The 14,074-nt window shown below is 36.1% G+C and overlaps 1 protein-coding gene across 1 annotated transcript; it reads left to right on the forward strand.

Moving 5' to 3' along the window:
- The first annotated feature begins 3,921 nt into the window (after nt 1-3,921).
- On the forward strand, nt 3,922-6,145 carry msx1a (muscle segment homeobox 1a). Its single transcript, XM_088911264.1, has 2 exons — nt 3,922-4,444; nt 4,975-6,145. The coding sequence occupies exons 1-2, from the start codon at nt 4,018-4,020 to the stop codon at nt 5,391-5,393; spliced, it is 846 nt and encodes a 281-aa protein (XP_088767390.1). The 5' UTR covers nt 3,922-4,017; the 3' UTR covers nt 5,394-6,145.
- Nucleotides 6,146-14,074: the final 7,929 nt, after the last annotated feature.

The raw sequence follows: 14,074 nt of genomic DNA on the forward strand, positions 1-14,074 counted from the left end.
CTCATGATGAGATAATGGTCTTGAAGCGTATTTCATTTACAATTATTGTGCGAAATATATCAAAAGAAAAGATTTATTGGTTTAATAACGAACTAGGCTACGGTAAGTGCTGTTCGTGTGCTATTATTGCTACAAATATTTGTAATAATAACCCCAATAATCTGTTGCAATAATAATCTGTAATAAATTATGCTTGTTAAAGCATAGTTCACGTAATTTACAGTATGTGTTCTCGAGAGAAGCTCTACAATAGGAAATTTTAAATACAGATGTCCTGTAGTGGTACACAAGAACACTTGAAATGGTTAGTCCTGGTGGCAACGTATTTGGGATTAAAATTAAAGCCTGCTGACAGAAAATAATGATTGAGCAATAAAATATTTAATTTCCTATAACAGATTAGCTGGCTTTATCGACGACAAGACATTTCCAGGTTGGCACCTGACGTTTAAAGGTAGTGCAACTTGTATGTGTATTCTTGTGATGAAGAAAGACATATATAAATTACAGTTGGCGTGATTCATTTTATCATTTTTAAAATACATTATACAAGACAGATTTTTAATCGGGCCAGTACACATCATTGGAAATTTCTTTTTTTTTCTAGTTGTTTCTGTGTGTTGGGGGGCAGGGGGGCAAAGTTTCAGGAGTTAATATCTCTTCCACTTACCATATTTGTTATATAAAGCTAAAGCGCCTTCATAATTTACATCCTTGAAGTGAGACAGAGTGTACTAGCTTTTCGAAACTCAGAATTGGCAAGTTAGCAACATAATAACCCCCATTATTACTTATATAGAACTGTGCCAGTGAAAAGACTACGCTGCCACGGAATTACCAACTGAGCCAAGACTTTTAGGCAAGCCGAAGACCCTTGGAGTCTGCCTGACATCTTGAAGCTTAAATAACCGTAAGGCATTGTTACTCCCTGGCAGCAAAGTGCCTCGTTACGCCTGATTGAGCTAATTGCTTTGAAATAGGATATATTATCTATAATTATAGAGATCTTGCAGGAGACGGCCAGCCTTTTCTTTCATCTTTTTCAAGTGCATCATAATGTCGCGATCAAATTAATTTCGGCCACTCGAAAGAGTGCATTCCTTTCAAAGCTGCATATTCTAGGAGCTTTAAAGAGATAGCAACCACTTCTGCAGGAATTTCTTCCGTACTACATCTTTGTTGTTACAAAGACAATGAAACCTGTTTGTCAGGTGATTACGCAATAATGCATACAGTTTTGCAAACCTAAAGTGCAGAAGAAACAAATCAGAAATTAGTAGCATTATCATTACCATAAAAATGTCAACTCCATACATTTAAATTAAAAGACAAATATAAAAGTTGAAAATGAAAAGTCAAATAAGCAACAACTATCTTTCCCGGAAGACGTTGCACTTCATTATAAGGTAATATAGATTTCATCGACCGAAAGCATTGCTATTTGTGAAATTGTTTGAAGTCCGCCGTCTTTAATGTCAAAATTGACAGGCTTTGCATGAAAAGAGTTAAGACAACTTCGGTGCGAGGAAGACAAAGGGTCATTGTCCCTTTCTGCTGCCTCCTCACACCGAATCAAAGATAAAGTTTATAAAGTCAAACAAAGGTCTGAAGTGGCTTATAGTTGCTATTTATCCTAGTTCAGCCTTCATTTGTTGCATTGAAATTGAAATCAAACGCTATGGTAATCGGCTTTCCGTGGCACATTCATTACTTTAAAAGACACTGTTTAGGATGCTAATTGCCCAATATTGTTATCTAGCGTCAGTGTCCTACTGAGCTCCACATTTCACAATACAAACACTATACTGAAGCAAACGCTGAAAATGTAAACTGCTACTACAAACGTCAGACTGTAATTTCGCAAATTGTTGAAATAGCAAGTCGAATCTGTCGAAGGTTGTAAATATTTCACTGGACCACAACTAGACAAAATTCTAAAACGTGTGCTCTCTACATACAGATGCTTTTTAAAGGGTGCGATACAAGGTGTCAATATTTATGTGTGTAATTGCGTGTACTCGTGTATATATTCATGTTTGGCCGGAAAATTGCATTTATTCACACATAACATCTCAGTGCATTGGGATGCTTCACTTTTGAAGAAGCCTTGTTACTTAAGAGGTTTTAAGACATCAAAGGAGAGGAACGGGAAAGCACACAGTGCTACTCATTTTATGTAATGGGCTGTAAGTGTTTCCAAACTTAATTGCAGATTTATTTCTTCTAAGTGCCGGATGCGAAATTAAGGAAATACAAAATTACTGTTAGCGTGTAATTTTATATCAGTTACAACCAATTACTGTTGCCAAGATAACAGGAACAAGAACACCGCAAAATATTTGGAAAATGTAATCCTGTAGTTCTGACATGAATTTTGCACACCGTGTACATTTGAAAAGGAAACCTCTCAGTTTATGAAAATCCAATCAATTGCTCTTTTGTAGTAGCTGCGTTTGCTCAATTCATGTCAGTAAACACTTCGTATTGGTATAGTAAACCGACTGTAACTTTAAAGTCACAGAATGATGCACACTAGCAAGCAGGAAAGAACATTCCATTCTCGAGACTTCAGCGCAGGGGTTTGTTACGAGGAATTCTTATTTTGGGGGGTGCTCTCATGATCACTAGTGGGGGGTGGTGACCTTTTCTCTGAGTATTATTAAACTAGTCCATATGAAAAAAGTTGGAAAATGGCGTGCGATCGGCTGAGAAAGCTAATTTTTCAGGCTGAATAGCCTAATGTCCCAGGGCTAGGGCGGGCAGAAGAAGGCGGGCTGCTCTCTTGATGCGGGTTAAAGTTTTTCAATAGTCTCCCTGAAGTTGAGTCCTTTGATCAGACCGCTGCTGGCGCCTAAAAACAACATAACTTGTCTGCCTATTAGAGGCACTGACTAATCGTGACAGATTGTTTATACTTAGCAATTAGCGATGCAGACGCTTCCCAGAGAAGGTACTAAATCCACAAAGAAAATAAAATGTATTTATTGCTTTCCATACATCTAACAGCACATTAATTTTATATTGCATCACATCTGATAATAACTGAAAAGAAGACTTTATTAAATGTGGTTGGTCTTTTTTTCAGGAAAAATAACTCTTTTAAATTTAATTAGCTTTTTATGGATTTTAGAAGAGGTCGTTTAGAAGAGTCTGTTAAATGTAGTTTTACTTTTGAATAGTTGAATCTTTTCAGCTTTTTTTTTAATTCACCAAACGATTACGAAACATGCAACCGTGAAGATAACGATGATAAGTTTGAAATATCTGTCTGGGGTAACCAATTTAATCTAGCATTCCCTCTCTGTTACCCCACCCCCTTTATGAATGCACATCATTTCTGATTTTAATGGATCTCGTCAAAGGAAAAAATTCCCAATGATCCCTCCTCCAAGCCAGATAATTACCCTTAAATGACTGCAATGGCTTGTGTGTTTCCATGAGATTAGAGCCCCGGAGCTATCAATAAACTTTCCTCAGCAAGGGGCCAATCACATTAAGAGTAATGTTAATGAGTGTAATGTGAGACTGAGTAATGTTATGCAAGCAGTATATTCACAGGATTATTATTATTATTATTATTATTATTATTATTATTATTATTATTGTTGTTGTTGTTGTTGTTGTTGTTGATAATAACCTATATTTTTTCACATGGAGCATCAAATTCACGCTCCATTTCTGAACAGCGTCAACAAAAGCTGGTTTTGATTGTGTTTGTATATTAAAACAGGTCTTTAGCTGCGAAATGTGTAACTTAATTGTTTACATTCCCCCAGCCCAATAACTCGTTGAAAGTCTTAGATGACAGCATGAACTGCCCTAAAAGCGAACAGCAGAATTCTGTCCCACCCCTCTTGGTGCTCATTGGATAACGTCCTCAGTCAGCCACCCTTATTAGCAAGGTCTTGCGACTGTGTTCAATAAACGTGACCATGTTTTAAATGCAGAAGGATCTCGCTCCTTTCCTGTGAGTTTGATTTCGCTTTGACCATTAACATTAGAACAGACTGACTCTGTATGGCCCCAAGTATTGATATGACTTCTTTAACGATTGACTTGAAAGCTGAAGAGACTTCACGCGCGGCGCTGAACAGAAGCGAAATGCAAACTAATCTGAATATGGCAGGCGAAGAGGAAACAGAGAAGCCTAAAGTTACTATCCTTCCATTTAGTGTTGAAGCTCTGATGGCAGATAAGAAACCCAGCAGAGATTTGACAGGTACCGAAGGAACATCTGTTGCAGGAACATCTCATACACTAAGTCCAAGAATGGGTACATTAAATAGTCCAGAGACCACGGTTTCCCCTTTGACCATCAACTCGCCGTTCTCAGTTGGAGGACTAATGAAAATGCAAGAGGATGCACTTGTCAAATCGGAGAGCCCGGAAAGGCAAGAGCGGAATTCTTGGATACAAAATCCACGGTTCTCTCCTCCGCCTTCAAGTAAGTTTCTTCTGTTTTTTCTTGTGTCTTGTCTTCTGATTTATATTCTTCTTTTTTTTTAAATCCCTTGATGTAAGCTTACAATTTTAACCAAATATGTTTGTGGTTATATGCACGATATGTTTCTCACCTATAGTTGTTTTCTACCAAGGGGAGCGCACGTGCGATACTTCACTGCAAGGAGCGCTGGTGTTAAAAACGGGACAATTTCTATGTACTTGCAAGTGACCAGCCACTTTGAAATGCTTTTCGAAAAGAGATGCTTAGTGAAAACTAATTTTGAACCGTTCATTTTTTTCATAATTTATATTTTACAAATATGATTTAATGCAAGCTGAATTTTTTTAGTTCGAGAAACCTCAAAACGGTGTCATTTTGTTTTGCAGAAGTCCGAGTTTCATTTCCAGGAAAGCATTAAAGACTGACTTAGTCATTTATACAAACGGTCAAAATTAACAAGATGTTTAGTGCTTATACTTTGTCTTGAAACTGTATGAAAAACTAATTATTCGTGTTTGTGATTATTTTAGGAAGACTCAGCCCCCCTGCCTGTCCCTTGAGAAAGCACAAAACTAATAGGAAGCCCAGGACCCCTTTTACCACTTCTCAGCTTTTGGCGCTGGAGAGGAAATTCCGACAAAAGCAGTACCTGTCAATAGCTGAACGAGCAGAATTCTCCAGCTCGCTCAACCTGACAGAGACACAAGTCAAAATCTGGTTCCAAAACAGAAGAGCGAAAGCAAAGAGGCTGCAAGAAGCAGAATTAGAGAAGCTGAAAATGGCAGCCAAACCAATGTTGCCTCCGGCGTTTGGAATTTCCTTTCCACTTGGTACTCATGTCCCCACGTCCTACGCCGCATCGCATCCTTTTCAAAGACATTCGTTGCCGGTGTCTCCAGTTGGACTCTATGCAGCTCATGTTGGATATAGTATGTATCACCTGGCATGAACGACAGGCCCTCCATTGGTGACTTCGAATATACCTCCGGTAGTTTTTTTTCCAACACCACAGTAACAGAAAAGTGCCACAAACATTGTCATTCATATATTTGACCAACGAGAACGAACTTTTCTTCAATGGGAGAAATGGGTACGACGGGTAGTGATTCTAGATTTGGCAAATGAATTGGTAAGGCCACGGTCAAAACATGTCATAAATCAAGTTTAAAAGACTTATTTTGAGAAGATCCTTGAACACATTTTACAGGTGTTCAGCTTCGTTTATTAAACTGATCACCACCGATACCTGAAGCCGTTTATACTGGCCTCTATTTTGTGATTCTTTTCCCCCCCATGTGTTTTATTTAAATAAGACTGGCGCATTATCGATATTCTATAGAAATATGCTCCACTTATAGTTAAAAATGCTGGTGTGGTCTGGATTTTCTGCGCCACTAAATTAAAACTCCGTGAACTCGGAGAAGCTATAGCAAGCGAAAGCTACTGTTTCAACGTTCAAAAGTAAAACAGTTTGGGGAGTGTGTTTCTAATGGCAGTTCATCAGTAGACGAATGCTCTTTATTGAAATCGCAAAACGAAAACTAGCAATTTAATTTAACAGCGCTGTCTGTTGTGTGTGTTATTGTTCCCTTTGAAAGGGATTTGTGTACTGTAATATACTGTATATTTGAAAAATATCATCATTTATATTATGACTATATTTGTTAAATAAATTAACAATAAAATGTTTATTCTTTTTCATTATGTGCTAGTCCGTCTTTATTGCATATGGTTGAGACAGGGGCTTCTAAGTTTAGAAATAATTCAACAAATGATTACATTTCATTAAAAACAAATACCAACAATGCCTAACACTTTTCAGGAGTCAACACTGGAAAATAAAAGCACTGTGTCCCGGAATGATGACAGGGTAACCTACAGTCTCAGTGTATGGCGGAGAACCGTCCCTATTTTGCACATATGAGTTATGTAAAAAAAACGGCTGTAAATAAACACTTTATTAGTATCAAGCGAGTATAGCACGCTATTGTAATAAAACGAAGATTTGCACATACCATATTCAGCGAACTTTTTCATAACTAATGATTTAACTATAAAGAAAAGTTCTAATGTATTTGAACATTTACACTGCTTTATGTTAGGTACAACGAAATTCAATTATATAAGAAGAAAGCAATGCAATGTTTCGGCTTTGGAGCTTGCACACCTGAAGTTTTTGTTTTTATTTTAGCATAGAATTTACTACTTCCTTGTAGCTAGAATTCCCATTTTAACATGTATCAAGTAGTTCCCTACACCATTTTAACATGCCTATTGAAAACGGATTCAATGATTGTTTATAGCACATAACAAATAACAAATAAGTATTATTTATTGGTGTAAATAGTTGTCATATGATTTGTTTTTTTCTGCAGTCATTTTTGGTTTGTCTACCGAAAACACTCAAGACAAATGTAATCTCTTCCGATTTACATAATTTGCCTTTCACGGACTAAGGGAAAATGCCGATTTATTTACATTTGTAATATCATTGAGAAGAAGGGTTAATGTGAAAATCTGTTTAGGCAACAATATGCATGTTTTTATGAGAGTCAACATTTAACACTGAAAACGTGACATTTTGTTCTTCGTATTTATTTGGCCTTGATAATCTAAAAAAATTGTGATTGACAGGTTCAGTTTTCGAAACTGAGTTACAAGTGTAGATTTTTTTTGGCTTAATTATAGTTCTCTTACCTTTAACGATGGTAAGGAATGTGGTCTTTTTAAAAAGACGCCCATACAGTTCTTTAGTTGTAATGGTTAGGTGTTATAGTGTGTATTTAAACTGTCATATATCATTTTACAGAACATAACTTAATATTTCTACAGCTGTTACCTATTGCTTTGAAATAACCTCCTCAGATTGTCTTGGCGCCGGGCAAGCTCTGTGGGACCAGTATCTACAAAACCAGTTGCTGGACTTCGATCTACAATTAAGATTGGAGATTGGATCGAAGCCTGGCGTGGTCTACAATTAAGTACAGACACAATTACACCCTAAAAAAAACACAATCGCAAAGGTGACAGTTCTTCGGTTGTAAAGAAGTTCGTCTGTTGTTTATGAAATAGTTTAATAATTCCATAAACAGTAATATTAAATTCCCAGGGGGTATTTTTCACCACGAAGGCTTAATTTCAGTACGGACGTACAGTACAGTATCTGTAATTCCTCAACAGTCGATGCGCTATTGGTCCCACTTCAATATCGTCTCTGGAAATACAAGCGGCTACACAAAACATGTTTTCATATTTCCACCCGAATTCATTAAAAAACAAGTCGTTTATAGTCCAGTTTTCAGCAATTGAAAACTTTTAGGTTGAGGCTAAGTTGGAGGTGAATAATTACTGTATGAGCAAAGGCAATATTCCACAGACGCACTTTGGCTCCAGCTAGACGGTAGCTGGAGGCAAAGTGGAACTTTTATCATTCCTAAACTGGCAATGAGGGTTTTAATACACAATTAAGAAAACAGGCCTATAGGCCTACCTGTTTTCATCTTCTGAACATAAAATGCAGACAGATATAAATATAGATCGTAAATCGAACATTGATTTTGCAATTGGCATTCGCTTTAGGAATCTGTAAATATCATCATCATCATCATCATCATTATTATTATTATTATTATTATTATTATTAAATCATCTTCGTCGTTGCAGTAATCGCCTTCAGTTCTTTTGAAGTGAAGACTTTGGAATTAAGCCTGATCAATCACAGGGAGATGTCAGAAGAAAAGACAGCGATGTGACAAGTTTTGCTCTGGGCACCAGTTTGTCCACCCTTTGGGCTGGAATCTCTCATTGCTCAATTACACCCAGATGAGAACAATTAATAAATAAGTAATGACAATAAGTTGAGAATCACACGGATGAACGCTCCATCTGAAAAGGAAAAGTTCGCACAAAAGAGCAAAAAGGATTTGCCGGCTCTTTTCAAGAAGAGATCTTTTTTTTTCTTTTTCTTCCCTGAGGCTTGACAGAAAACAAAACTCACTTTTGTTTTTACCATCCTTAAGATCGCAATGGGCAGTTATCGGAGAGAATCGCAGTTTTTCTTTCAGCTCCATGTGGACGGCGCCATGTAGACTCCTGGACATTAAAGATCACAACCTGGAACAATTTAGACATTGCATCAACCAAACAGTGAATACGGTAAAGGAAACTGAATATTTTCACTGAATATTTCAATATTTTTGCTTTCGTTCTCTTTCCATAATTATTCTCCTCATAGCAATGATTTAACCTTAAGTTATAATGTAACTTTATAGTAAATATTGACACATCGAATACAGTCTGTATTTATGTCAATCTATTTTAACATTAGTACCTTTTACTTCATAGATCACTAAGTGTTTAATTTTACTAATTTTACTATAGAGTATGCTGTAGTGCAGTATAGAGTAAAGCATTTTTTTATATTAGGAACATATCTGAAAGGATATTCGGGCTAAAGATTTATGACTTAGGCCTGATTTTCCTGAAGTTGTATATTTGGTTGTGATAAGACTTACTAATCAAACTTAAAGGTGTATCTGTTTTATTCAAGTTCAAACAGTTGTCCCTTTTAAAGCTGTAAAGAATGCCCGGTAAACCTCGTTCGCGTTTAAGGGTTTGTCATATTCCTGAATTTCTTATTCTGTGTCTGAACAGGTTGTATTAGATACAATGATCAAACTGATGGAATTTGTGATGCGCAAAAAAGATGACATTGATCTTCCGTGTTTCAAAGTATAAATTGCGGTACTCCTGTTATTCACCTCGTAAATGTGCAGGTAACCATGTTTAATATTTGACATAGAATTAAAATGAAAGGACAAACTGCCATGACCTTGTGTCATTTTTCACGTACGGGAAGCGAATAGGCTTGCTTTCAGAATAAGCTCAAGTTTGACGGGCGTTACATCAAGCTTCATATATCTTGGAGAAAATGAAATTCCTATTGTAAGGATTATGATCATAAATTGCTCTTAATACAGAAGAAAGTAATAATCCTTTGATCCTTTTAATTGAAAATACGGTTTAAATTAATACAGCATAATATTTACCCCTTCCAAAGTAATTACTCGCATTCGCATTGTTTCCGTAATAAGGGTTTAAAAAACGTCTGGGTTACTTTTTTTATGGGCATTAACACGGTTTCCATTTTGTATTTATTTAAGCAAATAATGGTGATATGAAATGTGCACCCCTTCAATCCAATGATACTGTTTGATTCTGTAGGGCACATTTTACCTTTTAACTGCATTACCTTGTACAACCTTGGAATATAGTAACTTTTTAAAATAATAATGCATTCACAATTAGTACGTTTTAGGTTATTTAAACCATTTGTTCACGATCAAATGTTTAGAAAGTCCTTAGAAATTATAATCCACTTATTTATGTCCCTCTAGTACATTGAATGTGAGACCGGACATACAGTAACAGCTGTTATCAAGAAGTATAGATTATTAATTAATTTCAGATTTCCATTTTTTTCCTCCATAGCGAAAGTCAAAAAGAGTACAATTACGTAGTAATTTGGTAAACTTTAGTATTATTAGCTGTCAATTAGTAGCTGCAATAACAATACTATTACTACTACCATAATTACTGGAATTAGAAATAATATGTCAACAGTATAGCTACAAAAATATCAAACTCCTTTATTCTAAGCTTAATTTACTTATTGATACAATAATTTTTGGTCTACTAGTGAGTTTTTTTTTGCGAAGTGTTTAACGAAAAAAATACTCGGGCACCATCTTCTGTTCAAAACGAGAATAACTATTTTATTTATTTTCACACTTCAGATTGTTTCGACTGGTTTTCACCGGTCCTGACTCTCGGATTCCTAATCAAGCACCTCAATAAACTACTGTTTATTATGTGGTTGATCAAATCTTTTAATTGTTTTCTGCTCCTCAAACGTTGCTGCTTCAAGGAACTTCGGAATAGATGATCAATTAAAAAAATGCCTAAGTGGTAAACTATTACTTAAATATGATGTTGATTTAAACAGCAACAACATCTTTATACAGAATTTATAACTGCACTCGTAGTTATTTTCATACTACGAGATAAACCAATGTACACAAGACCATGTCATACAATTCTTTCCCACATAGATAAGTTGATACCATATTTCTGAAAATCGTTGTCCATACAAGCTGTTTGCAAAAAATAAACGCAACTTCTAGCAGAAATTCAGGAATTAAAAGACGAAACGCCTATATGTCAGATTGCTTCTGTATATCAGTAATGGTCCTTTTGTGGAAATATGATAAAATCTTTGCTTGTATAATATACACACTGTAGTTATATTAAATGCAGAATAAACAAATAAAAGTAGAGTATAAAGTAAATGTGTATAAAGAATTGATTAATTCTATTCATTTGTGCATGTGTCTAAATTGAAATCTGATCATGTTATGCTACAATCATGTTGTATGCTTACATATTATGAATATTGTTTTTATAGATACCTATTAGCATAGGTATGAAATACCCTTTCTGTTGATAGGTAATGTATCAAGTAAAGGATGTTTTCATGAAAGAAGAGCATGAGATTTCACTGCTCTTCCCAATCCTAGTACTGGTGGTCTCCTGTTTCTTCAGGATTTTGTTCCAGACAATCTTAATCACAGGTTGATAAGAAACATTTTTAAATTTGCTTCCAGCTCTTGAAAGAATGAGTGGGATTTGTAATTGGTATCTGCTCTGTACTGGTTTCTGAGCCTCATAGCCTTCAGGTGTGTGAGCTGAAATGTGAAGAACCAGACCCCCAGCAAAAGAAGACCCTACTTATTGCGTGAGCGTTTGATAAACTGACATGCACACCATTGTCAGTTCATAAATTGATCACTTATTAAGAGATGATTAGATAGAAATAAGGGAGCAATCTCTTTTAAATCAAATTGAGGAGACATTTTACGAAGTTTGTATGTTAATGCTGTGAAAACATTTTTGAAAGTAAGGACTACAAAAGCAGATTGATAGTGTAAGTGATCTTTGGATTTTAGACGGAGTGAAACCCAGCAGAAACTGTGATCCTCAAGAATCAGGATTGAAACCATTGTCTTAAAAAGGATAAACCACATTCTGCAACAGGTGTGGGTATTAATCATAGGATTACTGCTATCAACAACTGAGCCTGAGAGTGTTTCTTCTGAATATAGCAAAAGGACTTCAAACAAGAGGGCTTTGAGCCCTCTGGTGTTGGTTCTGTTCTTAATTGCTTAAAATATTTGAATAATAAGTGAAATTATGCCTGACATGATGACCGAGAACTGTCTGTAAAATTCGTAAAAATCTTTGCCTTAAAGCACTGGAATTATTCATTTGTATTATATGTATACTTAAAATGTCACAATGTTTTACAGTAAAAAAGAGATTATATAACGTATATGCTATTATGGTAACCCAGAGTTAGAGCTCCTCTTGAGAATCTTGTGTTCTGTTTATTTTTGTTATCCCTTTCATCTTTTTTTCATTTTGAGTTTGCAGTCCTTCAGAGATGGCTGGGAAATGGAAAAGGGCAGATTCCTCTTCTGTTTCTCCCCTTATTAATGGGAATTTGATTCTTGCGAGCTATTTAAAATGGCCACTCTGTGGAGCATTCAGTGATTGCACAGTTTGTAAAAAAATTGAGATGGATTGCTGCTATGTCAAGCATTTAGCAATTTACCACAAGACAGGACTTGGTCTTGGGAAGTTGGTATCAGTCCTGTAAAACTTTTTGAGTTTCTGAGCCTTCCATATATAGATTGCTAATTTAAATTGTAGCTAATAGGATCTCTGCTGAAGAAAATGCACATTGTGGAAGTGTTTGACATTATGTCCTTCCCACATGTCTGTTCATCATTAATTGACCAACTGTTTAAGGATGTTTACATGGAAGTAATGGAGCAATCTCTAAATATTCAAATTAATATACAAATTGGCTCTGGTGTGAGCGTGATCGCATAGAATCCTATATGCTGTTGGGGCATTCAATCAAATTTCCAACCATTTTCTAACTCATTTATCCTATATAGAACTGTGGGGTAACTGCAGCCTAACCTGGCAAGCAACAGAGGCAAGGCAGGGTACTTCTTGGATAGGACACCTGTCCATCACAGGCGTGCGTAGACAGTCACACTAGAGCCAGTTTTCCCAGAAATCAATTAATCTACCACTATGTCTTTGGCGCACCTAGAGGAAACCCACATGAACACAGAGAGAACATTCAAACTCCACACAGGATAGCACACCAGGTCTGCAATTGAACAAGGCAGTAATACTATGCCACTGTGCCACTTTTCTGAAACCAAAGACTGACTGCTAAAAGATGACTTGGCCTTAATGGCCCCTTTAGCTTGAAAGAATACATCAGAGTGGTCATTTCCATTATGATCTCAATACTGCTGTTGTATGACTTATGCTGAAAAAGACATCTTTTCCATTTTATTGGATGCCAATCCGAATGCTAAGGTGGAATCAGAGGAATTGGAACTCTATAGAACCAAATGAGTTCTCTACAAAAAAGGCAGAATACATTAAAGATCCTGCATCTGATAATGTTTGCCACATCCTCCACTTTCTATACTGTGTATTATAAATAATGTAGATATTGCTTCTGCCTCTCCAGTTCTTTCATTGGGCGCAAAGACTGCTGTGACTGTAGTTTGAGTTTGGGCTTAGGGTTCAATTTTGTTAAAATTTTCTATGCCAGCACTTCTGCAATGGTACTAACAAGTAGCAAGTGCTCCTTCCAGTTTGCAATCTCTAGTGAAGGACACTCATTCACAAGTTATGCCCAATTTCGAATCTGTTGTTTGCCTTGTCTCTGGAAACACTAGCTCAAGCTGTCTGTTGATTTATTATTTCAGATCCTATATACTATATAAAATCCATACTGAACATATGCACCTGCATATCCTGAGCTGTGATGTATTGTGTGTGAGGTTGTACCATGGAAGGACTGTGATATCCATTGTATTTTCAATAATTGTATTAATGAATAATTGCCAGTATGCATTTTCACATGCGTGGGACTTGATCTATTGGGGAAGTACTCTTTGGGTCTGAATAATCGAGCTTGTTCTAGCTATCAGGGTATTTTGCAGCAACAGAGCTTAGGGTTGCTGGTTGCCCCTCTTTCAGAAATGGTTTATGGTTATCATAGAATATTCATACTGTTTTTTTGTGTTTTGATGAAACCCTTTTTAATTTTAAGAAAAGGCCATATAGCCCCTGTTTTTGTGTGTTTTTTCTGTGTTTGAACTGTCTGGTTTAATCCAGACACTCCTTTATGCTGGCATCCATTTCAAGAAAGGCTGGTGTTCCCTACAGACTCATGGAAAGATTGTGTTTATTCTAACTGTAGATGGCATCTTAAATTATAATTACAATTAATTATAATTTGATATTTGACTGATTCACAATTCTCCGGAGATACAGCAAGTCCATTCTACTATTTTCCATAACTGCAAACTCTTTATAGCTAATTCCCCATTCTCTTTCCCCATTGGAGAAATTCCAGCATGCAGTATATTTTTAATAAGGATGGTCTTTACTTGTTCCAATTCATACAATCTCAAAATGGGCTTCCTGGCTCCTCTTTCTTTTTTTATTTGTTTCCATTCTGCATGTTCTCTGTCAGCTCCT

This window comes from Atractosteus spatula, chromosome 1, assembly GCF_055471065.1.
Source record: "Atractosteus spatula isolate fAtrSpa1 chromosome 1, fAtrSpa1.hap1, whole genome shotgun sequence".
Classification (NCBI taxonomy): domain Eukaryota; kingdom Metazoa; phylum Chordata; class Actinopteri; order Semionotiformes; family Lepisosteidae; genus Atractosteus; species Atractosteus spatula.